Source organism: Asterias rubens, chromosome 19 (genome assembly GCF_902459465.1).
Source record: "Asterias rubens chromosome 19, eAstRub1.3, whole genome shotgun sequence".
NCBI classification, from domain to species: Eukaryota; Metazoa; Echinodermata; class Asteroidea; order Forcipulatida; family Asteriidae; genus Asterias; species Asterias rubens.
In genome coordinates this window covers 3,801,426-3,820,490 of record NC_047080.1, presented here as the reverse complement: position 1 = coordinate 3,820,490, position 19,065 = coordinate 3,801,426, and the positions used below count along the sequence as shown (strand labels likewise).

At 38.3% G+C, this 19,065-nt stretch overlaps 2 protein-coding genes and 3 non-coding genes across 5 annotated transcripts; 2 read left to right on the top strand and 3 right to left on the bottom strand.

The window, feature by feature from the left end:
* Positions 1-153: 153 nt before the first annotated feature.
* LOC117303168 (protein SET-like) lies at positions 154-8,094 on the bottom strand. The gene is made up of 7 exons (XM_033787292.1): positions 7,905-8,094; positions 6,392-6,576; positions 5,843-5,965; positions 5,505-5,621; positions 5,004-5,177; positions 4,265-4,414; positions 154-2,767 (listed from the first exon to the last, which is right to left on the bottom strand). The coding sequence occupies exons 1-7, from the start codon at positions 7,975-7,977 to the stop codon at positions 2,708-2,710; spliced, it is 882 nt and encodes a 293-aa protein (XP_033643183.1). The 5' UTR covers positions 7,978-8,094; the 3' UTR covers positions 154-2,707.
* Positions 8,095-8,571: 477 nt separating this feature from the next.
* Trnas-cga lies at positions 8,572-8,653 on the bottom strand. The gene has a single exon. It is a non-coding gene; the product is annotated as a tRNA-Ser (tRNA).
* A 1,472-nt stretch (positions 8,654-10,125) lies between these two features.
* Positions 10,126-10,289, top strand: LOC117303552. Its single transcript, XR_004520520.1, has one exon. It is a non-coding gene; the product is annotated as a U1 spliceosomal RNA (small nuclear RNA).
* Positions 10,290-11,709: 1,420 nt separating this feature from the next.
* On the top strand, positions 11,710-17,126 carry LOC117303481 (high affinity copper uptake protein 1-like). The gene is made up of 5 exons (XM_033787699.1): positions 11,710-12,288; positions 12,575-12,623; positions 13,758-13,839; positions 15,889-16,054; positions 16,774-17,126. Exons 2-5 carry the CDS (start codon positions 12,618-12,620, stop codon positions 16,976-16,978), a joined length of 459 nt encoding a protein of 152 aa, XP_033643590.1. The 5' UTR covers positions 11,710-12,288; positions 12,575-12,617; the 3' UTR covers positions 16,979-17,126.
* Positions 13,310-13,382, bottom strand: Trnan-auu. The gene has a single exon. It is a non-coding gene; the product is annotated as a tRNA-Asn (tRNA).
* Positions 17,127-19,065: the final 1,939 nt, after the last annotated feature.

The window sequence follows — 19,065 nt, the reverse complement described above, 5'->3', positions numbered from 1 at the left end:
ATGGGCGGCGGAAATTTGTGGAAATACAAAACAGGGATGTCTTGCACCAAGACTAGGGAAAGTGCTGAGTGTACAGTGCTAACACATATCTGTGTATTATGAGTACAAACAAAAATTAATATCATGAATAAAACATACATTCAAGTCAGCATATTTACAGACAGTTTTTTTTTTATTCAAAAGTCTAATGAGGTTCAGTCATCAACCCATTGTAATATACTGGCGACTGAAACATTGGGGGAAAAACATAACCTTCATTGAAAAACAACAACCAGCAATCAGCAATTTTTAAACAAATGTGGAGGTAGACAAGCAAAGTGACACACATTTTCCCCGTTATATCGGGGATGAAACAAAAGGCTTAATAAATGTTTCTGCTTTTTAGAATGCATGACATTTGAAATCCTTAATTGGTTATACTTGAACCCCTTTTGAAAATCTTAATGCTAAGCCTTGCCCAAATAAGAATCTTGCCAAATTAATGCTGAATTAATACCCAATTGAGAATCCAACTGTTACCAATAACATCAAATGTATTGTCTATAGCAATTACATGTACTACCAAATGGTGAAGTCTCTTACAAAAATTAAGTCGTCATGTTTAGTCAAAAGGTTGTGTCTTGCACACTTATACACACAATTTGCTCCATGCAATATGATCGCATCTCCCTCAGCTGTTTAGTGATAACAGCCGTGAGTTTTCAACTAAGATATTGGTCATGAATGACATAATATGCATTTAGAAAAGATGATTTTCTCTTTGATTTCACATTAAACCACTCAATGGATGTTCAGGGTACAATGAATTAATTTAATCCTCAATAAAAAAAGGGTAAATGCATTATTTTGGCATCATGTCGATGTTGATTTAAGGGGGAAATGGTGGACCCTCAGCTCAGTATCTATTTTATCTTCTCACAAAAATTTTAGCCAATATTTTTTTTAGGAGGGGAAGGGTTATTCTTGCATCAAATATACAGATCTATGTTTGAATACATGTATTACTGTTTGGCATAGAGTTATATACTAGAACCAGAGGGCTAACAAAACAATGCGACACTGGCCGGCGAGCATTTTGTTACCATTGAGAAAACGGCACTGCCGCGGTGATAACACAGGTCACGGCACCAGAGGTCAATTTCATTAAGAGTTACTGAAAACTTTAAGCTAATCCTATCCCTCGATATAGGAATCCACCCCAGCTCACATAACCACCATGTTGTAAGTGGACATCTGTATGTAATGTCTGTGTAATGAAAACGGGTTCCCTCTATAATAGTTTACATACCTCCGAGGTGTTTTCATGAAAGTAATTTTTAACTTTATGAGGATCATAGCAACTCAACTACCAGCAAAGCCCCATGATAGTACACCCTGATCCATCTAAAAGAGTATTTATTCAAACTGTTGGATCACCGAAAAATAATATCATTAATTAATTCGAAAATTTATCGTCCCTGGTTTTTAATTTTTTTTTTCTCTTCATGAATTACAAAAAATCACACTATACTGTGGAGAAACTATAAACAATCTCCTTTTACAATGTATAAAACAATAGGACACAAAACATTCCTCGGTTCGCAACAACAAGGCATCAAAGAATCCTTAAGCACTTGGAAAGTAAAATACAAGAAAATATAATCGAAAATTCAACTTAAAAAAAAAAAACAGGACAGAAAATAGCCATACAGTTTATTCCACTACAGCAGACCCCAAAGATTTTAATATAATTTTAAGAAAATTCTTGGAGCGGTCATTTATCTTGTAGCTTCCCTTCCTGTGCACTACCACATGAGGGCGCTGTTTACATTCCAAAAGAAATTGAGACTATTTAAACAGGTCAAGTCTATACAGGAGTCAAAGCATTGAGTTTAAAAAATTCAAAGGCTATGAATGAAGTGGGGCTTCAAGTCAACATATAAGTATTTGGGGTCTAGAGAAGTTGAGGGACTCAACATAGGAGGAAACTTCATAGTATTTTGAAAACAAATTCATCCGGTCATCTCCGACGTAAATCCTAGATCAGTTTGAGAAGTTTGTAACCACAAAATATCCACCGCACGATATTGCTGCAAAATAATTCAAGCTCCCTACCTTTCCTACATTATAGCTCTGTGGAATGTTTCTGCTAATGCCTCCTTAAAAAATGGTATAAATATTATGCCTAAATTTCACACTACATAAGCAAAAGAAAATACTCACAGTCCGTCGGATTAAATTTCTGGATTTCATATCAACATAAGGAATAATAATAGTCTAGAGAAAAAATAAACTGTTACCATGGCAGCCTTCGGCTTCAAACGAACAAAAACACATCAAATCCTTTGGGGTCTCTTTAAAAAAAGTGCAGTTGTTTTAGTTTTATTTTTTGAATTACATTGACGCTAATTCAGGCAATCAAGAGGTCACTGAAAGGTCACCCAGACATTGTGAACTCACAGCGGAAGAAAACGAGAGAAAAAATCAGAGTCGACGTACAAAAATGTTGAACCCCAAATCTGCTCCCCAAACCATTGTTGGTGCCAGCACACAAAAACTCTGAATAATGGTAAATTTCTGAAGCAGTTTCTGTCGTCTTGTATTGAGAGAAGGCAAAAATGCTGGTTTATAGATAGAGGATGGGGAGTTGGGGTTTGGTGACGATGCTAATCTTGATGTCCAACATTGCCAGGTTGTAAAAAATAAAGAGACAGGGAGAACACAAACTTTAAGCATCTGCCTCATCGTCATCATCATCTTCATCTTCAGGTACATCATCTTCATCACCCTGCATGAGGAGGAGACAAATCAAGACGTTCCGTCAACAATCGACATCTCATCTCGCAGGGTTTATTGGGTTAATATAATAGTCCAATGACTAATAATAATAATAATAAATAACATTTGTATAGCGCTGTGTCTGAAAAGATGTGCTTTTAACTGAGACTTGAATGAACTGATTGAGGATGAGTCACGGATGTGAAGAGGGAGCTTGTTCCAGCAGTTTGCTCAAGCTACTGAGAATGCTCTATGTCCATAGCGGTATTCGTGCGTGGGCCATTTGGAAAGTTGAAGATGGATGTTGGATGTTGATCGAAGGCTCATGGATGAAGAAGGCAACTTTTGTGAGATGAGACTACTGATGTTTATAGAAGCGAGGCAATGTATTGCATTGTGAACAAGGAGAAGAACTTTGAACTCAATTCGCTTGAGTAGCATCTGTTCCGTCTTTATTGCCAATATTTTACATGTATTTACAGCGTTCGCCTTTACCGGTGGTGTGTTGGTAAAAAAGATTCTAGGTAAAACAACCAAGGACCAGGAAAAATCTCTCCAAGTGGTCTGGCTGGCTAGGTCAGTATTAATTAATAATTTAAACATTTATAAAGCGCTAATGGGAGACTTTCCAACGCTAGGTGGCAGCAGACTCACCGGGTAAATTTCCATTGTTGACGTAGTTCTGAGCATGCGCATAATTATGAGAACAATGGCTTCACCCGGTAAGTCTGCTGACACCTATCGTCCCAGAAAGTCTCCTATTAGGAAAGTTTCTAAGTATTGACATTAATCCCTAATAAATATGATATACCGACTAGTGAAAAAGCCGACTGTCAAGTGGTACTGGCAAACCCTGATTTACCATGCATTATAGTTAATTCATAAATACCCTCAACAGTTTCTCTACTCCTATTGGCGGGGAGCGCGTCATGTGGGGGTGTTTAAACGGTTGATAATGACCAGTGTTTATAACCGGCTGGCTTCCGCGTGTCGGCGCACAAGATTATCACGTGGAACACGAAATTCATAGCTGTGGAACACGCAATTCATAGCTGTGTAACAGCGCGTATTCTTTTTCTAAGCGCGCAAAGTTTTGAAAACAATATTTCAAAGAACCAAGAAGTAATAGGATATCTGCACACTTTAAAATTTAAGACTTTAACAAAAGTTAAGACCAAAAGTATGTAAATAAAGCAGGGGAGAAGCAGCTATACACACTCACGCATAAGTACAAATCAATGCCAACTAGGACGGATACTACATGCTTGCCTTTAATAAGGCTTAAGGGCAGGGCAGCTTTTCCCCTGGTAAGAGAATTTGTGAGTGCGCCCGAGCAGTCAAACTCAATATCAAACTCGAGATCTGATGGCATCATTTTGGGTTTTAATACGGCTCGTCCTTTGTCAAGATGTATTATGTCGTAGCACAGAGTGCGCTGTCCACAATTCAAACCTGCTACAAATTCAAATGAATCGTCTTCTTAAGCAAAGAGGAAATATCATCTTACCTCGCCCTCGAAATCTTCAAGTCCTTCCTCGTCTCCCTCATCATCATCATCTTCATCATCATCTTCATCGTCGTCCTCATCGTACTCGGCGATGTCATCAAGATCAGCACCGTCACTATCCTCATCACCCTCTTCCTTACCGTCGGGAATCTGAGATGTTGACAAGAATATCATCAGAATCAAAAACGTCTTTGAAAGTTTTAACAAATAAGAAGTCTATAGTAGGATTTGAAATTATGCATGGTGGAAGTACAACTGGGCGATGTTTCCAGTAACACCCATGTGAAAATCCTTTTTTTTTTAGTTGTTGGTTCTGAATACTTTTCAGAACTAACTCGACAAACCTCGCCAAAGAAGTCAAATGATTATCACCCAAATGTTTGTTTTGTTTAAATACTCATCAAACCCCTTTCCCCACAATACTTGAATAATGCAACTTACATGTAGCCCCTCCCCCCCCCCCACTACAATATTGAGTCAATGCAACCCACCAACCCCCTCAAAATAATCAAAGACCCCCCCCCTATATTAGGGGATGCAACTTACATGTAGCCCCTCCCCCCACGACAATATTGATATAATGCATCCCACCAACCCCCTCAAAATACTCAAAGACCCCCCCCTATTTTAGGGGATACATGACAATGCGCATCCAATGTCTGTAACCATTTTACTGGTTTGATACCACGGGGACAATTCTGGCCAGATGCAAACATCATAGCGAAAGACAACTACTCACAAGGAAATATTGGAGAGGGTTCGGCCAGATGTCGTCCTTGATGACCTCGCCGAGTTCATCGGCTCCTGCGTCCGTGTGATCGTTGAACCAACAGAAGAAACTCTCGCTGTCTGTGTGTGGCCTCTTTTGTGGTACACCCTTCTGCTGCATGGCCGTGTTCCTTTTAGTCAAGTCCTAGGCATTAAACAAATATATATATAAAGTGTTGGAACTGAGCAAATTTATGTGTTAAACACCATTTCCAGAGAGCCAACCAACAATTTGTAATAATTCAACAGCACAAGTTGTGTATAACGGCCCTATTTGTATTAGCATTTACAGCTGCGGCTACAACGGTTGCTAGGGTTGTTGCTAAGGACGCCCTATACTTCAACCCACGGTGGCACAGTGATTAGCCATAGCCAACAATACAGCTTAGGTCCCAGGAACCAATTTTGGTCAAAAGAGTTAACTAACCAATCTTGATTGAACAATTTAACCAGCAGTGGGGGGGGGGCTTACCATTCCTGGCTTCCACTTGATGGCTGACGACTTTGACGAAGGGTCTCCGGAATCGTTGAGGTGGAATTCCTTGTGGATAACTTCGTTTTCAAAATAGGGATTGTTTGGTTTGAAATGCTGCAAGAGAACAAAACAAAATGTTAAAACTAATTGATATGTGCTGTGACATTTACTTCACCAACATAACTATGTACATGAACCTAAAATTTACACTAAAATTTACAGCATAAGTACTAGGGTACAGCATAAGTACTAGGGTACAGCATATGTACCATGGGTACAGCATAATCACCATGGGTACAGCATAAATAACTTGTTATTTCTTCCAGCATACTTACAAATAATATTTTGTAGCCCGACTTGATGTCCTCAAACTCCTGTACTTCCACTTTGGTCAGATACTGCAGGGCTTCTTCGTCTTGTTCGTCTAATAACATGGACACTTGGGGATGGTGTAAGAACTGTTCAAGGAAGTCAAGGAACAACACCTGTCAGAAATCTTTATTAACCCTCACACCTTAAAGTACTCAAGCCCATTGAAGACCACCACAGTCACAGATGATAGGGTACATGGCACTGGACTATCTATCTGTGTTCTATGAACACATTCACCGCATGTTTTTGAAAGCTGAAGATGTTCAAAATAAGTTCAAAATAACAAACCTGTTAAAAAATGTTGGCTCAATTGATCTTCAAATTTGCAAGAGAATATTGAAAGATTAAAAAACACACTTGTTGCATTTACTTAGTGCGATTTCAGATGCATTATAAAAGGCTTCAGCTGAAGTTTTTTATTTTCGGAGGCTTTGAGGGGGGAAAAAACTATATAAATATTATTTTATTGTTATATTTCTGAATGACCCTGACTGAATTTGTCCAAAGGATACAGTTGTGACCCAGAAGTGAGGAATCTTCTCAATCATCTTCGCCCGCTCCTCGAAGTAGGGCTTCCTCAATTTGTTGTACTTCTGTTCCACATGTAAAATCTCTTCACTGGCTTGCTCATTCAATGCGTCGATCTTGTTCTGCACATTGTCAATTGCCTCCACTGCCTCCTGGTTAATATCTGTTTCTGAAGACAAAGCACGAAAAAAAGAAAGGTTTTTATTTTTTTATTTATTGTTGGGTATACAACAAAATGACCAGCAGCATAAGCTGAAAGGGTCAAAGTACACCTTAAAAATAGCAACAATCACATATTAAAAGGCAATCCAGTGCAAAAAGTGGTTTTTGGTTTGGGGTTTGTGAAAGAAATAAGAGCTTAGTAAAGTAAAGCAAAGCAGTGAGAAGTTCTTTTCTAAGTGCCCATCAAATACTGGTCCTGGAACACAGAGACTAGAACCTGCATTTCCCTGGTCTTGGTGCACCTTCAAAAGTTTCCCATTATGGTTTTTTAAGATTTTCAAAGGAAGTGCCCTCTCAAAGATGGAGCCCGAGTGTATCATCTTGAACAGCACCCTCAGTTGGCAGCTCCTCAAACTGCATGGATTTTAATAATTTCTGCTTAATTACACTGATGGGTTTATGACAACACGATTTGATAAACACAGAGAATGTCTCAAATCTGAACAAATTATTTCTGTTATTGACAGTATTTAACTATTGCCCTCTTTAAAAAACAAAATCCGCACCCTGCAAGTCCAACAATCAACAGTCCTAAAATCTTTCAAAATATCTCAAACTTCAAAACTTGTCAAAGTTTATAAAAAGCTGATTTAGATTTGTCTTCATATTTTCACATTTCAGTTCTTTTTGCTTGTTTTTATTCTCCCCACATGACCAACCATATTGAGAAATGAAAGTGCTTAATTATTTATTACAAATTCAAATAGATAACTGATCAGCCAGCAACATATTCAGAACCCCGAAACATAAATTCATATTCCATTTTTAATGTTTGAAAGAAAAGTTCACTGGTACCACGTTAAGCTCATGATAAACCAAGCATACGATGTACACCAGCCAGAACATAAAATGGCCAATGGAAGCAACTCATTTGAAGAAGTTTTCCCAAAACAATGTTTTTCGTTCAATTACTTGGTTTCATATGTGAATTGTTGAGCTGATAGATCTGCTGATCCTTTGTTAATAGATGAATGGATTCATAATTCCCTAAGTCCACCTCAAACAGTTAAACGCAGTCGGCGAAATCTGCGAGTGTCGGAAATACACGGATATAGCAGTAATGTATCTGATCCAATACACGCGCCAATTCAACAAGCACGCCATGCTTTGGCCATACACTATAACACACACTATAGCACAATGCTGAAAACAATGGACGCCACCACGCAAACGATGCATTCCCCGTGAAATATTTACAGTTCTTGGCCCCTAAATGATCAACAGGCCACACTGGACTGCACAGTAGAAATCACAGAAATATCTAGACAAACTTACCTTCAACTTCTGCGACATTTTGCCCGTTATTTTTCGTCTCTTCTTTCCTTATTTTGGCTGGTGGCGAAGACATTTTGTCTACTTTTACTTCACGAGGTTGACAGTGGGACTGATGCGCATGCGCGGTGTCACAAAGGGCATTTGCCCGAGATTTTTGCGTTTCGCGGGAACTGTGTGTGGCGTCACTACACAAGAAAGTGCTGTGCCCGTTTTGTGTACAGTAGATGTGTTTTACGCAAGGCGGGGTTGCGATTTCTTGGGGGGGGGGGTGACACGAAAGTTCTTGGGGGGGGGGGGGGGGGGGTGACACGAAAGTGGGACAATCTTTTCTAGTCTACTACTAGGGGCTTAGCCAACTAGTGCTGGTCTAATTGCTTCATTGGAACATGGAGGTAGGCTATGTGGTTTCCGGATGCAAATGTTTTCTTCTGCAGTGAAAATTGCCACTGTCGTCTTGCTTTTCAATGGGTAAATTTGTTGTTGCTTCTAAATCATTTTAAAAGGGAATTCTTAAAACAAAATCAGGAGATGACAATTAATTTCTACAGAAAAAATTGCTTTCCGGACAGACAGGGTGTGTGTGGTGGTGTGTAGCGCCCGCTAGCGCCCTCTACATACTCTAAAAACGCCAGGGTCAAAACAATACCAAGTTTATTGCAAAATATTTCGTCATAGACAGGATTCGAACCTGCGCGGGGAGACCCCATTGGATTTCGAGTCCAACGCCTTAACCACTCGGCCACTATGACTCTTCATTGACCTTAAGCTGTTTACAAAATGAGACATGCAAATAGTTGTCAAAGACCAGTAATGTCACTTGGTTTACCACCCCAAGCATAAATAACAACTTAGTGAAAATGTTAAATCAATTGGTCATCGAAGTTGCAAGAGAATAATGACCACAAAATTCAAATCTCTTTTTAAAACTTATCTTATGTCACAGGTTAACAAGGACTAATTTTGTTGTGTCTGGGTTTTTGTTTTTGTTTTTTTACTGCGCCTCTTGAACACCCAGCTGGGTGGATATGAGCGCATTACAAGTCTTATTATTATTATTATTTTGAAAAATCACACTTGTTCATCACGTTTGTGTGCCTTCCTATTCCTAATCAAAAGCTTCAGCTGAGCTACTTTATTATTGAGTAAGGAATATACCTCTTTCTCAAAAACTACGTTACTTCAGGAGGGAGCCGTTTCCACAATGTATTTACCACAACCAGCTTTCCATTTGCCCAGGGCCCAACTTCATAAACGTGTAAGCACGAATACTTGCTTAGCATGAAAGTTCTTCCTTGATAAAAACAGGATTACCCGCCAAATTTCCACGTGATTTTCATAAGCAAACAACAGCTGAATACCAGTAACAATCAATATGCAATTAATGTAAATTTGATTGGTAATCCTGTTTTTAACAAGGAAGAAATGTTATGCTAAAAGCAAATTTTCGTGCTTACATGTTTTATGAAATTGGGCCCACCAAGTAAGCTTTTGTGCTTTAATCAATAAAATGCAATAAAAATCACACCATGGTTGTCTTTGTTTTAGACTCGGAAAAGAACAAAAAGGTAAAACGTTCAAAAAGGTGAAAACTGTTTCGTATAGGATATTATAAATGAAAATTACGGTTTCTTACACAATTTACTCTGATTTTACACTCAATTGGTGACAAATCGGCATTTTGTAATCTTGTTGAACTTATTGCACAATCATTAAATGTTTAAATCTTTACCTTTCAAATAAAACATTTAATCAGGGGAAAAAGGGAGCTACCCACTGCTAATATTCTGTCACCTGCCAAATTTCCACGTGATTTTCAGGATAAGCAAACAACAGCTGAATACCAGTAACAAGCAATATGCAACAACTGGAAATTTAGTCGATAATCCTGTTTTTATGAAGGAAGAAATTTTATGCTAAGCAAATTTTGGTCCTTAGCAGCTCTATGAAATTGGGCCCATATGTGGGGAGGCAGGTCTTTGGACCACAGTAATTTTTTTGCTTTTGTTTCTGATTTTCTCCTAGCCCATCCATTGTCATGTATTGTTGTAATGGTTGAATAAGTAATAATAATAATAACTGTATATCTACATACGTAATGATCCGCGCATGCGTAGTGTAACCCTAAAAACGGGTATTAACCGCAGCGGCATTCAAGCACGCACACACCATGGGTGTAAAGTGGAACTCTGAAAGAAGGACTACTGTTTGCCTTCCAAACATCATACTTACCTGGCTCAGGGTGTACCGTGATCAGTCAGGCGGTCACCCCTGGCAGAGGCCCGGCCATTGCACAACCGGTCCAGGCTGACGCCCGCGATTCCTTCTAATGTTAGGAACTCGGGAGTACAATTTCTGGTAGTGGGGACTGCGTTCGCGCTCTCCCCCCAAAATAAAACCAAAAGTAGATTTAAGTCTGAGCGGCGAAGATCAATGGAACGAGTGGAGACTATAATTACCATGTTGTTTCTAGATAATTAGTACACGTACATGACGTCATTAACTCAATTGATTAGTTTCAGAAGCGTTACTGATTCAAAGATTTGAACAGTGTGCATACAATACGTTTCTTTTTTTTACATAACCAAATCACTACAAAGTGCTTAAAGACACTGGACGCTATTGTTTATTATCAAAGACCAGTCTTCTCACTTGGTGTATCTCAACATTATGCATAAAATAGCAAACCTGTGAAAATTTGAGCTCGATTGGTCGTCGGAGTTAAGAGATAACTATGAAAGAAAAAAACACCCTTGTCACACGAAGTTGTGTGCTTTCAGATGCTTGATTTCGAGACCTCAAATTCGAAACTTGAGGTCTCGAAATCAAATTCGTGGAAAATTACTTCTTTCTCGAAAACTATGTCACTTCAGAGGGAGCCGTTTTTCTCAATGTTTTATACTATCAACCTAATGTTGACATTAATGTTCAAGGAACATTCCAGAATTTGGAGAAAAAACTTGTCTGAGATCACAGATTTACTAAAAATATACACAGTCTAATGTTGATGATAGTAGAAAACATCCCTTGATATGTCACATGTTATAACAAATAAATAAATAATACTAATTCCTATCATTAAAAAAGAACTATAAAAAATAATGAGTGTGCACCAGATTGCATAATATTATGTGTAGGCCTACTACAGGTTTTATTAACCTGCGTTGTTGATAATAGTTATGTATTTGTTACCCCTATACACAGACCAACAAGTAGTATAATTTTCCCGAGATCTTTTAAAGTGACTAATAATAAACTCAAATCTTCAAATAGAGCCTTCGAAAGCAGCGCTCGGTTAACACTAACTCTACCCCCCCCCCCCCCCTCCCAGCACCGCCCGACGGGTCCAGCAGTCCATGCACTGAGAATACAATGAGTCTTTTTGAGGTATGGCGGACACAGAGTGCACTGTTTGGTTTGGGTGTATGCAGACAAATTTACCCAAACCGTGGTATCGTGTCCACCGTATCTAAAAGTGGCCTATGAAGGTTGTTCAGTGACTAGAGAGATTGTTTGTTAAGTCTTTGTGGGTTTTTTTCTTCTGTTGACACGGCTATTGCCTTCGAGTTTGAAAGGAACACATTGATGGAATGTAGGCCAACTATGTACCGCCTATGTACATTGGGTACGTTCGTTTAGCTTCCTGGGTCGACCCCGGTGTGTGGCCTTTTATTTTTTACAGGACGAACGTGTGCGGATAATTACCCACGTTCGTCCTGAAAAAAAAACCCCGACACACACCGGGGTCGACCCAGGGAAGCTAAACGAACGCACCCATGAGAGTAGAAATAACATAAGCCCTGCCACGTGAGGGTGGTGGAGAAAAACTACACTGAACTTTTGTTGGCACTGAATGTCAAACTCAGTTGAGTGCGAACAGTTAGACATTGAGCTAGTGGAATTATTCTCGAGTGTACAACTCAAAGAAACCATATGTCTTTTTTGATATCATATAGATGGCTTTAGTTTGTGTTTATGTAATTATTCAGTGGAGTTAAGAGAGACCAACCCATATGGTAGGTGTATGACATCATAGCCAGGACGGATACCCACAGCGTCGAGCAATACGGGTATCTTTTTGTACACACTTGCCTCAGTGAAGTTTCAACAGAGTGAGCTGACATTTTGTTACGGGTTGTTTTGCTTTTTGACGGTGCTGGTGGCTTTAGTGTGTATTTTAAAATTTCTGAGATGAATCATCAGTTAAAATATATACATTCTGGGATGTAGTAATTTCCTGACTCGAGTTATTTGAAACATTCTTAAAGTACAACTGTAAATCACACGGAGCAGAATACGTTAGAACACTGTGAACCACCGGGAACTCTGAGGTGTGTTGTGTTGGGGGTATAACACTTTGGATAGGACGACAACACAATCAAACAGGGTAAGTTTTTGACGAAACCTCCGTAGTTTCGTTATAGAGCTAATAGTCACAACTTTGGACAAGACAATCCCATGACAACACAATCCAATTTAGGGTAAGTTTTTGGTGAAACGTGAAACCTAGTCATGGAGCAATATGCTCAATGGTTTTATTTATAACTTGTCGTACTTTTTTTCTGCTTAATAAAGACAAACATGTTCTTTTCGAAAACCAAGGTGTGTATTAGTTAACCGTGGTTTAACACTATTGAGTTTTCCTGTAAACAATATGTTTTTATATTACACAGGGGAGATACGTCGTGGTTGTGAGACGTAAACAAATACATCATCATGAATGTGAGTACATTGTGTCTTTGAAGTCAATGTTTATACTGTAACTGTTGTGGCGGTCAAAACAACTTTTTAACCAATTTCCGCTTAACAGATTTGGTATTATCTCAAAGAATTTTGTTTCAATGAAGGGATAACCGTATGGGGGTCTTCGGTGACATGGCCAGGTGGATTAAAAGCACCAAATTCCAGTTCTTGATTCACACAGTATGGGTTCGGGTCCCGGTCGTGACACGGTCCTGACATTGTGTCGTTGAGCAAGTGGGTATCCTGCGAGGGTTGGTTGTGTCATAGAGGTAGAAACCTCCATGATTGTGTCTTGTTTCACAGGGTTGTTTATATACTCCCAAGGGAGGCTGAGAAAATTACATGGATGTTATTGGCCCAATGACAGGGCACTACGTAGTGTAAAATGAATTGAGTTTGGTTATTGAGAAATGCGCTATATAATATTTAATCGTCCTTTGTGTTAATCTTTTATCTTAATCCAATCTAGCATTCCATGTTTTTTATAACTTATGTAACTTTCTGTGGTGGATTTTTTTTTCACATGATTTCGGTGTTATTTCTGTATCTTTAAAAAATATTTTTGGAAATGCCTTTTTGTTTTCTTTCTTCGGAAACCCCTTTGTATTGTTATGTTGCAATTTGGTAAATTGCATTTTTCTGATGTTTGGGGTTGAACAAAGAATTGACTAGAGTGGGATTCGAACCAACGACCTCCGGATTAATGTGCCGGCGCTCTACCAACTGAGCTATCTAGCCCTATATTGGCGGTGTCCCTATTTTATCAATGTCTTTGTTCGGTTTTTTTTCATCTTTCTATTTAGCGCTTTGAGTCCATTGTGGCAGTTTGGCGCGCTTTAAATATTTTGTTGTTTTATTATTATAACCATATCTAGTTGGCCTATGTTTTTGCTATTGATTGCCTTTATATAGTAGGCCTACTTACCATATGATAGCGACCATATTTTGTGTTCTTAAACCAGAAAAAATACATCCCCTACAGTAAACGGGGTACTTTTTTGTTATTTAATTGATCAGCTGCGGTCAATTCCATTTGAAACAAAATAAATAATTATTATCAAATAATGGGGAAATTATAAAAATAAATATAATAATGGTTTGTTTTTCTTCTAGGGCTCTAATCATGGTTCGTTTTTTTACTTCGGTTCGGAGGTGACAATTCTTTTTGACGGGTGGCACGTGACCACAACAGCAGGTAGGTTTTTTATCCTTTTTTTGTGTGTGTAGATATTTTTTAATTATCTGCCAACCATTAACAAGGTACAGTCAAAATAACAGTTAACAAATCATAAATTGAATACTATATATGCACAAAAGACACCGAACACGTTTGGTAATTGTCAAAGACCAGGCTTCCCGCTGGATGTATCTCAACATAATGCGTAAAATAACAAACATGTGAAAAATGTTGACTCAAATTTAAACATAAGTGAGAATACTCGTCTTTGACAATTACCAAACGTGTCCTGTGCCTTAAGAGTCTAAAAATTGAAACTTTACAGTGCTCAGACAATATCATATATGCCGTTATTAATATTATCATGCATAAACAAAATTCTACAATTACATTTAAAGAAACATAGACGGATTATATTCATTTCATGTTTTGTACATAATTCAAAGACTTATGTACGGGTGGCATGCAACGATTCGTTCTGACAATACATAAATTTGAATATGTAATTTTTAAGACTGATGATCGTTAACATTTATTATAATTTTTTCATAAAGAAAAAGTACACTTTTATAGTTTCCCGGGTCACGTCTGAAAAAAGGTAATTTGATAGAGGTATTAATGGGGTGTTTAAAACAGATGTGGGTTTGTTAAACGGAAATTGTTTCCAGAACTTCCAATGGTGAATTACTGTATGCACATATAAGGGTTTCAGCAATACATTTTGATTTAAAGAGGGGACCCCACATTTCTTGGGAATCACATTCAAAAATAAACATACATACATGTAGAGGCTTCTGTCGTCCGTCATCATCCAAACACCCCACTCTTTTAATGCAAACGAGTGAAAAGCACTCTTTGAAGAACCATATGGGAAGGACAACTCTTTTTCGAGTGGTCTGTCACCCTTATTGAAGTTTGCATCTTTATGAGTGATTTTCACTCTGTCCTGGAGTGGAACCCCCCTTAAAGATTGAAATAACCACCACTCTTTTTAAAGAGCCATATGAGGGACAACTCTTTTTCGAGTGGTCTTCCACTCTTGTTGAGGTTGGCATCTTTATGAGTGATTTTCACTCTGTCCTGAAGTGAAACCCATCTTAAAGATTCAAACTCTTTGATGAGTCATTATGAGGGACAACTCTTTTTCGAGTGATCTTCCACTCCTTTATATTAAAGTTTGCATCTTTATGAGTGTTTTTTTTTTTTCACTCTGTCCTGGAGTGAAACCCATCTATAAGAGTGAAATATAACAACCACTCTTTTTAAAGATCCATTTGAGGGAAAACTCGAAATGTAAGGAGTGGTGTTTTTCACTCTTGTCCATTGAGAGAGCAGCAGTAATAAAATCCGGCTACGTTTCCCTTTAAAATTTGGGACAAACATTTAAATTATCAAGATAATAGATGCAACATCCAGTACAGGAAGGTAATTACCTTTGATGTACAAACCTATTCAAGCCCAACAATTTTTAAATTAATTATTTTGATTACTGTGTTTGCAATTACACATTTTGCTGCGGGTGGTATTCCCATCAAAGTATTAATTAAGCCATTATATATGGTTAATATCAACAATGGTTTCGCTGTATGTACTGCCTGAAGTCACCGTTTAAACAGATGTGCTGTCTTCATTTTTTAAAGGGAATTTGATACATCGTTATTACAGAAACCATTGCTGTATTTTAAAGTCGGCATAAAAACTCTTCCTTACTGAGCATAAATTGGGTGTCATGGCCGAGTAAAGAGCATCGAATTCAAGTCAAGTTGTGGTGGTTAAGTCATCGGAGTGTGGGTTTTAATCCCGGTCTACTTGACTAGAATTGCTTCTCTTCACCCAGGAGTATACATGGGTACCTGTGATGGTAGAGGTTGATATTTTGTCCAAAAGAATCTGGAGCGCTACGGTTGCTCGGGTTTTATACCCCCAGGGAGTTGAGAAAGCTTTAAAGGAATGTGATTGGCCCAATGACCAGGGCACTAATTTAAAGCGCATTGAGATGGTTGATGTGAATTTTGTGCTATATAAGAACTTGTTATATTATTTGTGTATTCTGTTCACCCATCTCAGGTCTTATAGGTAGCTGTGCCATCGTTCTTATTATTGGGTTTGTTTTCGAAGTCCTCAAAACCTTCCGGGCTCTTCACATCCGGAATGCCGCCATCAACGTTAGACATCGGGAAATCGCCAAGGAGAATGAAAAATCACAAATTCTGGAAAAGCATGCAGAGGGGGAGTAAGTATAGTAAACTAAACAGCCCCATTTAAGCTCCACTACCACCGTCCGTCATTCTCCTGAAGACGAGCAGAGTATATACTATTTGAAACTTTGAGACACTCACCGGCTCTTTTCAGATCACACACAAAAATGAACGCTGACTATTTTCAGTTGTTCCAATCCTGTATAATACATTGAATGTACATCTAATTGTAACTGATACGCCTAAACACTACTTTTTAAGTATATGCTATGAACATATTATTTTTCTCACAGTTTTGCATTGCTCGTTATTTTTGGTGTGTTTTCTATTTATAATAAAGACAGTGGAGACTATTGGTAATTGTCGAAGACTAACCTTCACAGTTTGTGTATCCAAACATATACATAAAATAACAAACATGTTAAAATTTTAGCTCAATCGGTCATCGAACTTGCGAGGTAATAATGAAAGAAAAACACCCTTGTCACACGAAGTTGTGTGCATTTATAGATGGTTGATTTCGAGACCTCAAGTTCTAAATCTGAGTTCTCGAAATCAAATTCGTGGAAAGTTACTTCTTTCTCGAACTCTATGGCACTTCAGAGGGAGCCGTTTCTCACGATGTTTTATACAATCAACCTCTCCCCATTACTCGTCACCAAGAAAGGTTTTATGCTAATGAGTAATTTTATGAGTAATTACCAATAGTGTCCACTGCCTATAACGATATCATTTATTCTTCACCAAAATGCAGAATCGCGATCCTGAGTTGGCCCCACGTAATCCAAACCCTCCTACAAGTTTTACTCACTGGGATTGGCTACATCCTTATGCTAATTGTTATGACGTATAACATGTGGTTGGTTATCAGCGTTCTGATTGGCGTAGGTCTGGGCTACTTTGCATCTGCTTGGAAGAGACATATAGCCGTCGATACTCAGGAGACAGCCAAAGAGTAGACTGGTGCCCTGTCTTTATCCACATAAACAGAACTTGCTCTTCACTCTTCACTACGTTGGATGCAATGATTTAATTGGATAAACGTGCAGTGATGTAAGCTTTCTATCTGTGTTTTGATTGGCTCGAGGTGACGTTTGGCAGCAGCACTTTCGGTCGTCTGCATATGAAAGATGACTGGGCGGGGATTGACCTAGGCTTGCGGCCACTCTCTGGCGTTATTCACGAGTTTTCGAAGTGTGACGTCAGACTGTTCAGGCTATCAAAAAATCGCCATTTACCGCTGAGAAGGGAAGGACATCATAGATTTTTATTTTTATTTATTCATTATTGTTGAGGTTTTGACTTACAATTCTCGTCTTTATTATTCGGAGGGATAGTTCTGTGGACATATTCGCTCTGAAAACGCGACGACCGTATAGGTTCACGTCGTAGTTTTATTTTGTTCATCTACCTTGTACATTTTCTATATTTTATCTAGGATTAAAACCACCGACCGGTTCCAAAAACAAAAGGTATACTGCCTTTATAGGTGAATAATATTATGGGCGCCGTTTAACATTTTTGCAACGTGACGTCATGAATTGAGTGTCTGCTTCAAACCGTATAGCCCCAATTGTCAGTTTTGTGTTTCAATAAGAATGAATATTCTGACTAAACAAAACGTCTGTGTTACCAAGTAATTAGCCAACTCTTTTTTTAAAGGCTGGAGAGCTTTTCACCACACTTGACTGTACCCTTGTCTCACTCTTTTCGTTTTTGTAGTGTTTTAGGTCTGGATGGTAACTGGAAATATTGCACACAAACACTCAAAGGGGGACAGAAAAATCAAATTTACGAAAACATTTTAATTAATTTTTTTTACTGATCGACGGCAGAAGGGTGAGAGCCGTAAGTGCTGGGTAAATATACAGCACAAATTTATTACATGTTCAAGCTGTGTATCCGAAAAAGACAATAATGAATAAGTAGAGTTCTGAGTGAAATTTTCAGGGTGGAGGTGGGAGGGGAAGGGGCTTAGTCTTATGACAGGTAAATTAATCATATTCGTTATTTTTGAATCGGGAATAAAGAACTGTTCTTTTACCCATACACTAACGTGTAATAAGCACTGTGAGCTAAACTTTCCAGAGTTTCTTTGGAGGGGGAACAATTCACAGGAAAATCACTCTTACTGTAGCAGTTAAAAGGTCGTTGGTTCGAATCCCACCCGAGTGATTTGCCGAGTGTGGATGTTTTCTCAGAACTCGAGAAGTACTGAGTATACAGTGCTTATACATATCGGTGTAAGGGTAACAATATTGGGCAAATTATAAATTAATACCAATCGTTAACGTGACTACGAATCAATACTCAGACCTGTATGCTTTGTTGTTGAAAGGGCAAGGGCACCAAGGCATTTTCTCATTAGTAAAGAGGATTGTCGATATTTATTGTTACACCTCTGTACAAATTGTGAAGTTTGATTGGTCGAGAACCAATCACGTGCCGTGCAACAAATACGCATGTACCATGGCTGGGTGATGTTCACCAGTGTACATTCCCTTGATCGTTCCCACCGTTGGTCGATTTCCAGCGCTTAGTACGAAATAACTATGGGTTCGAGGGAACAGTGAAAACTTGTTTTTATGTAATAATGTTTGAGGATGACAACAGACTTCGAGAAGAGGAATAATAATGTTACCAAGGTTGGAGCATTGCAAGGGCACGCAGGCATTGACCTGGGGGCATGGAGACAATCGCCTTCATTGCCCCCCTGAAGTAAAGCCTGAATTATAAATTTGCAGTAATTTGTGTTTAAGGGGACTACAGGGTAATCATAATTAACTATTTAAAATTAAGAAGGTCATAATATAGTATTCCAAGTTTATTAATATTCCAATCAAACCACTTGTATTTTTCTTATGTTTATAATACATTATATTAAGTTATGCAATAAGACGGATATGTTACAATAACATCGATGAGTTTGAAACATTAATCTCAAACAGTTATTATATAAAGTTTCTCTCAATTTGAAAGATAATAATAAATGTTTCATTACACTTATAATAATTCTATTAAAATATTGACAACAATTGAATAAGAT

Excerpts from the sequence above, each read along its gene's own strand:
- LOC117303481 (XM_033787699.1), top strand. Across the intron at positions 13,840-15,888 it reads GCACGTGACCACAACAGCAG|GTCTTATAGGTAGCTGTGCC; the intron begins GTAGGTTTTTTA and ends CACCCATCTCAG. Across the intron at positions 16,055-16,773 it reads GAAAAGCATGCAGAGGGGGA|AATCGCGATCCTGAGTTGGC; the intron begins GTAAGTATAGTA and ends ACCAAAATGCAG.
- LOC117303168 (XM_033787292.1), bottom strand. The coding sequence starts at position 7,977 with ATGTCTTCGCCACCAGCCAAAATAAGGAAAGAAGAGACGAAAAATAAC. Across the intron at positions 5,622-5,842 it reads CGGGCTACAAAATATTATTT|CATTTCAAACCAAACAATCC; the intron begins GTAAGTATGCTG and ends GTTCTCTTGCAG. Across the intron at positions 2,768-4,264 it reads TTGAAGATTTCGAGGGCGAG|GGTGATGAAGATGATGTACC; the intron begins GTAAGATGATAT and ends CTCCTCATGCAG.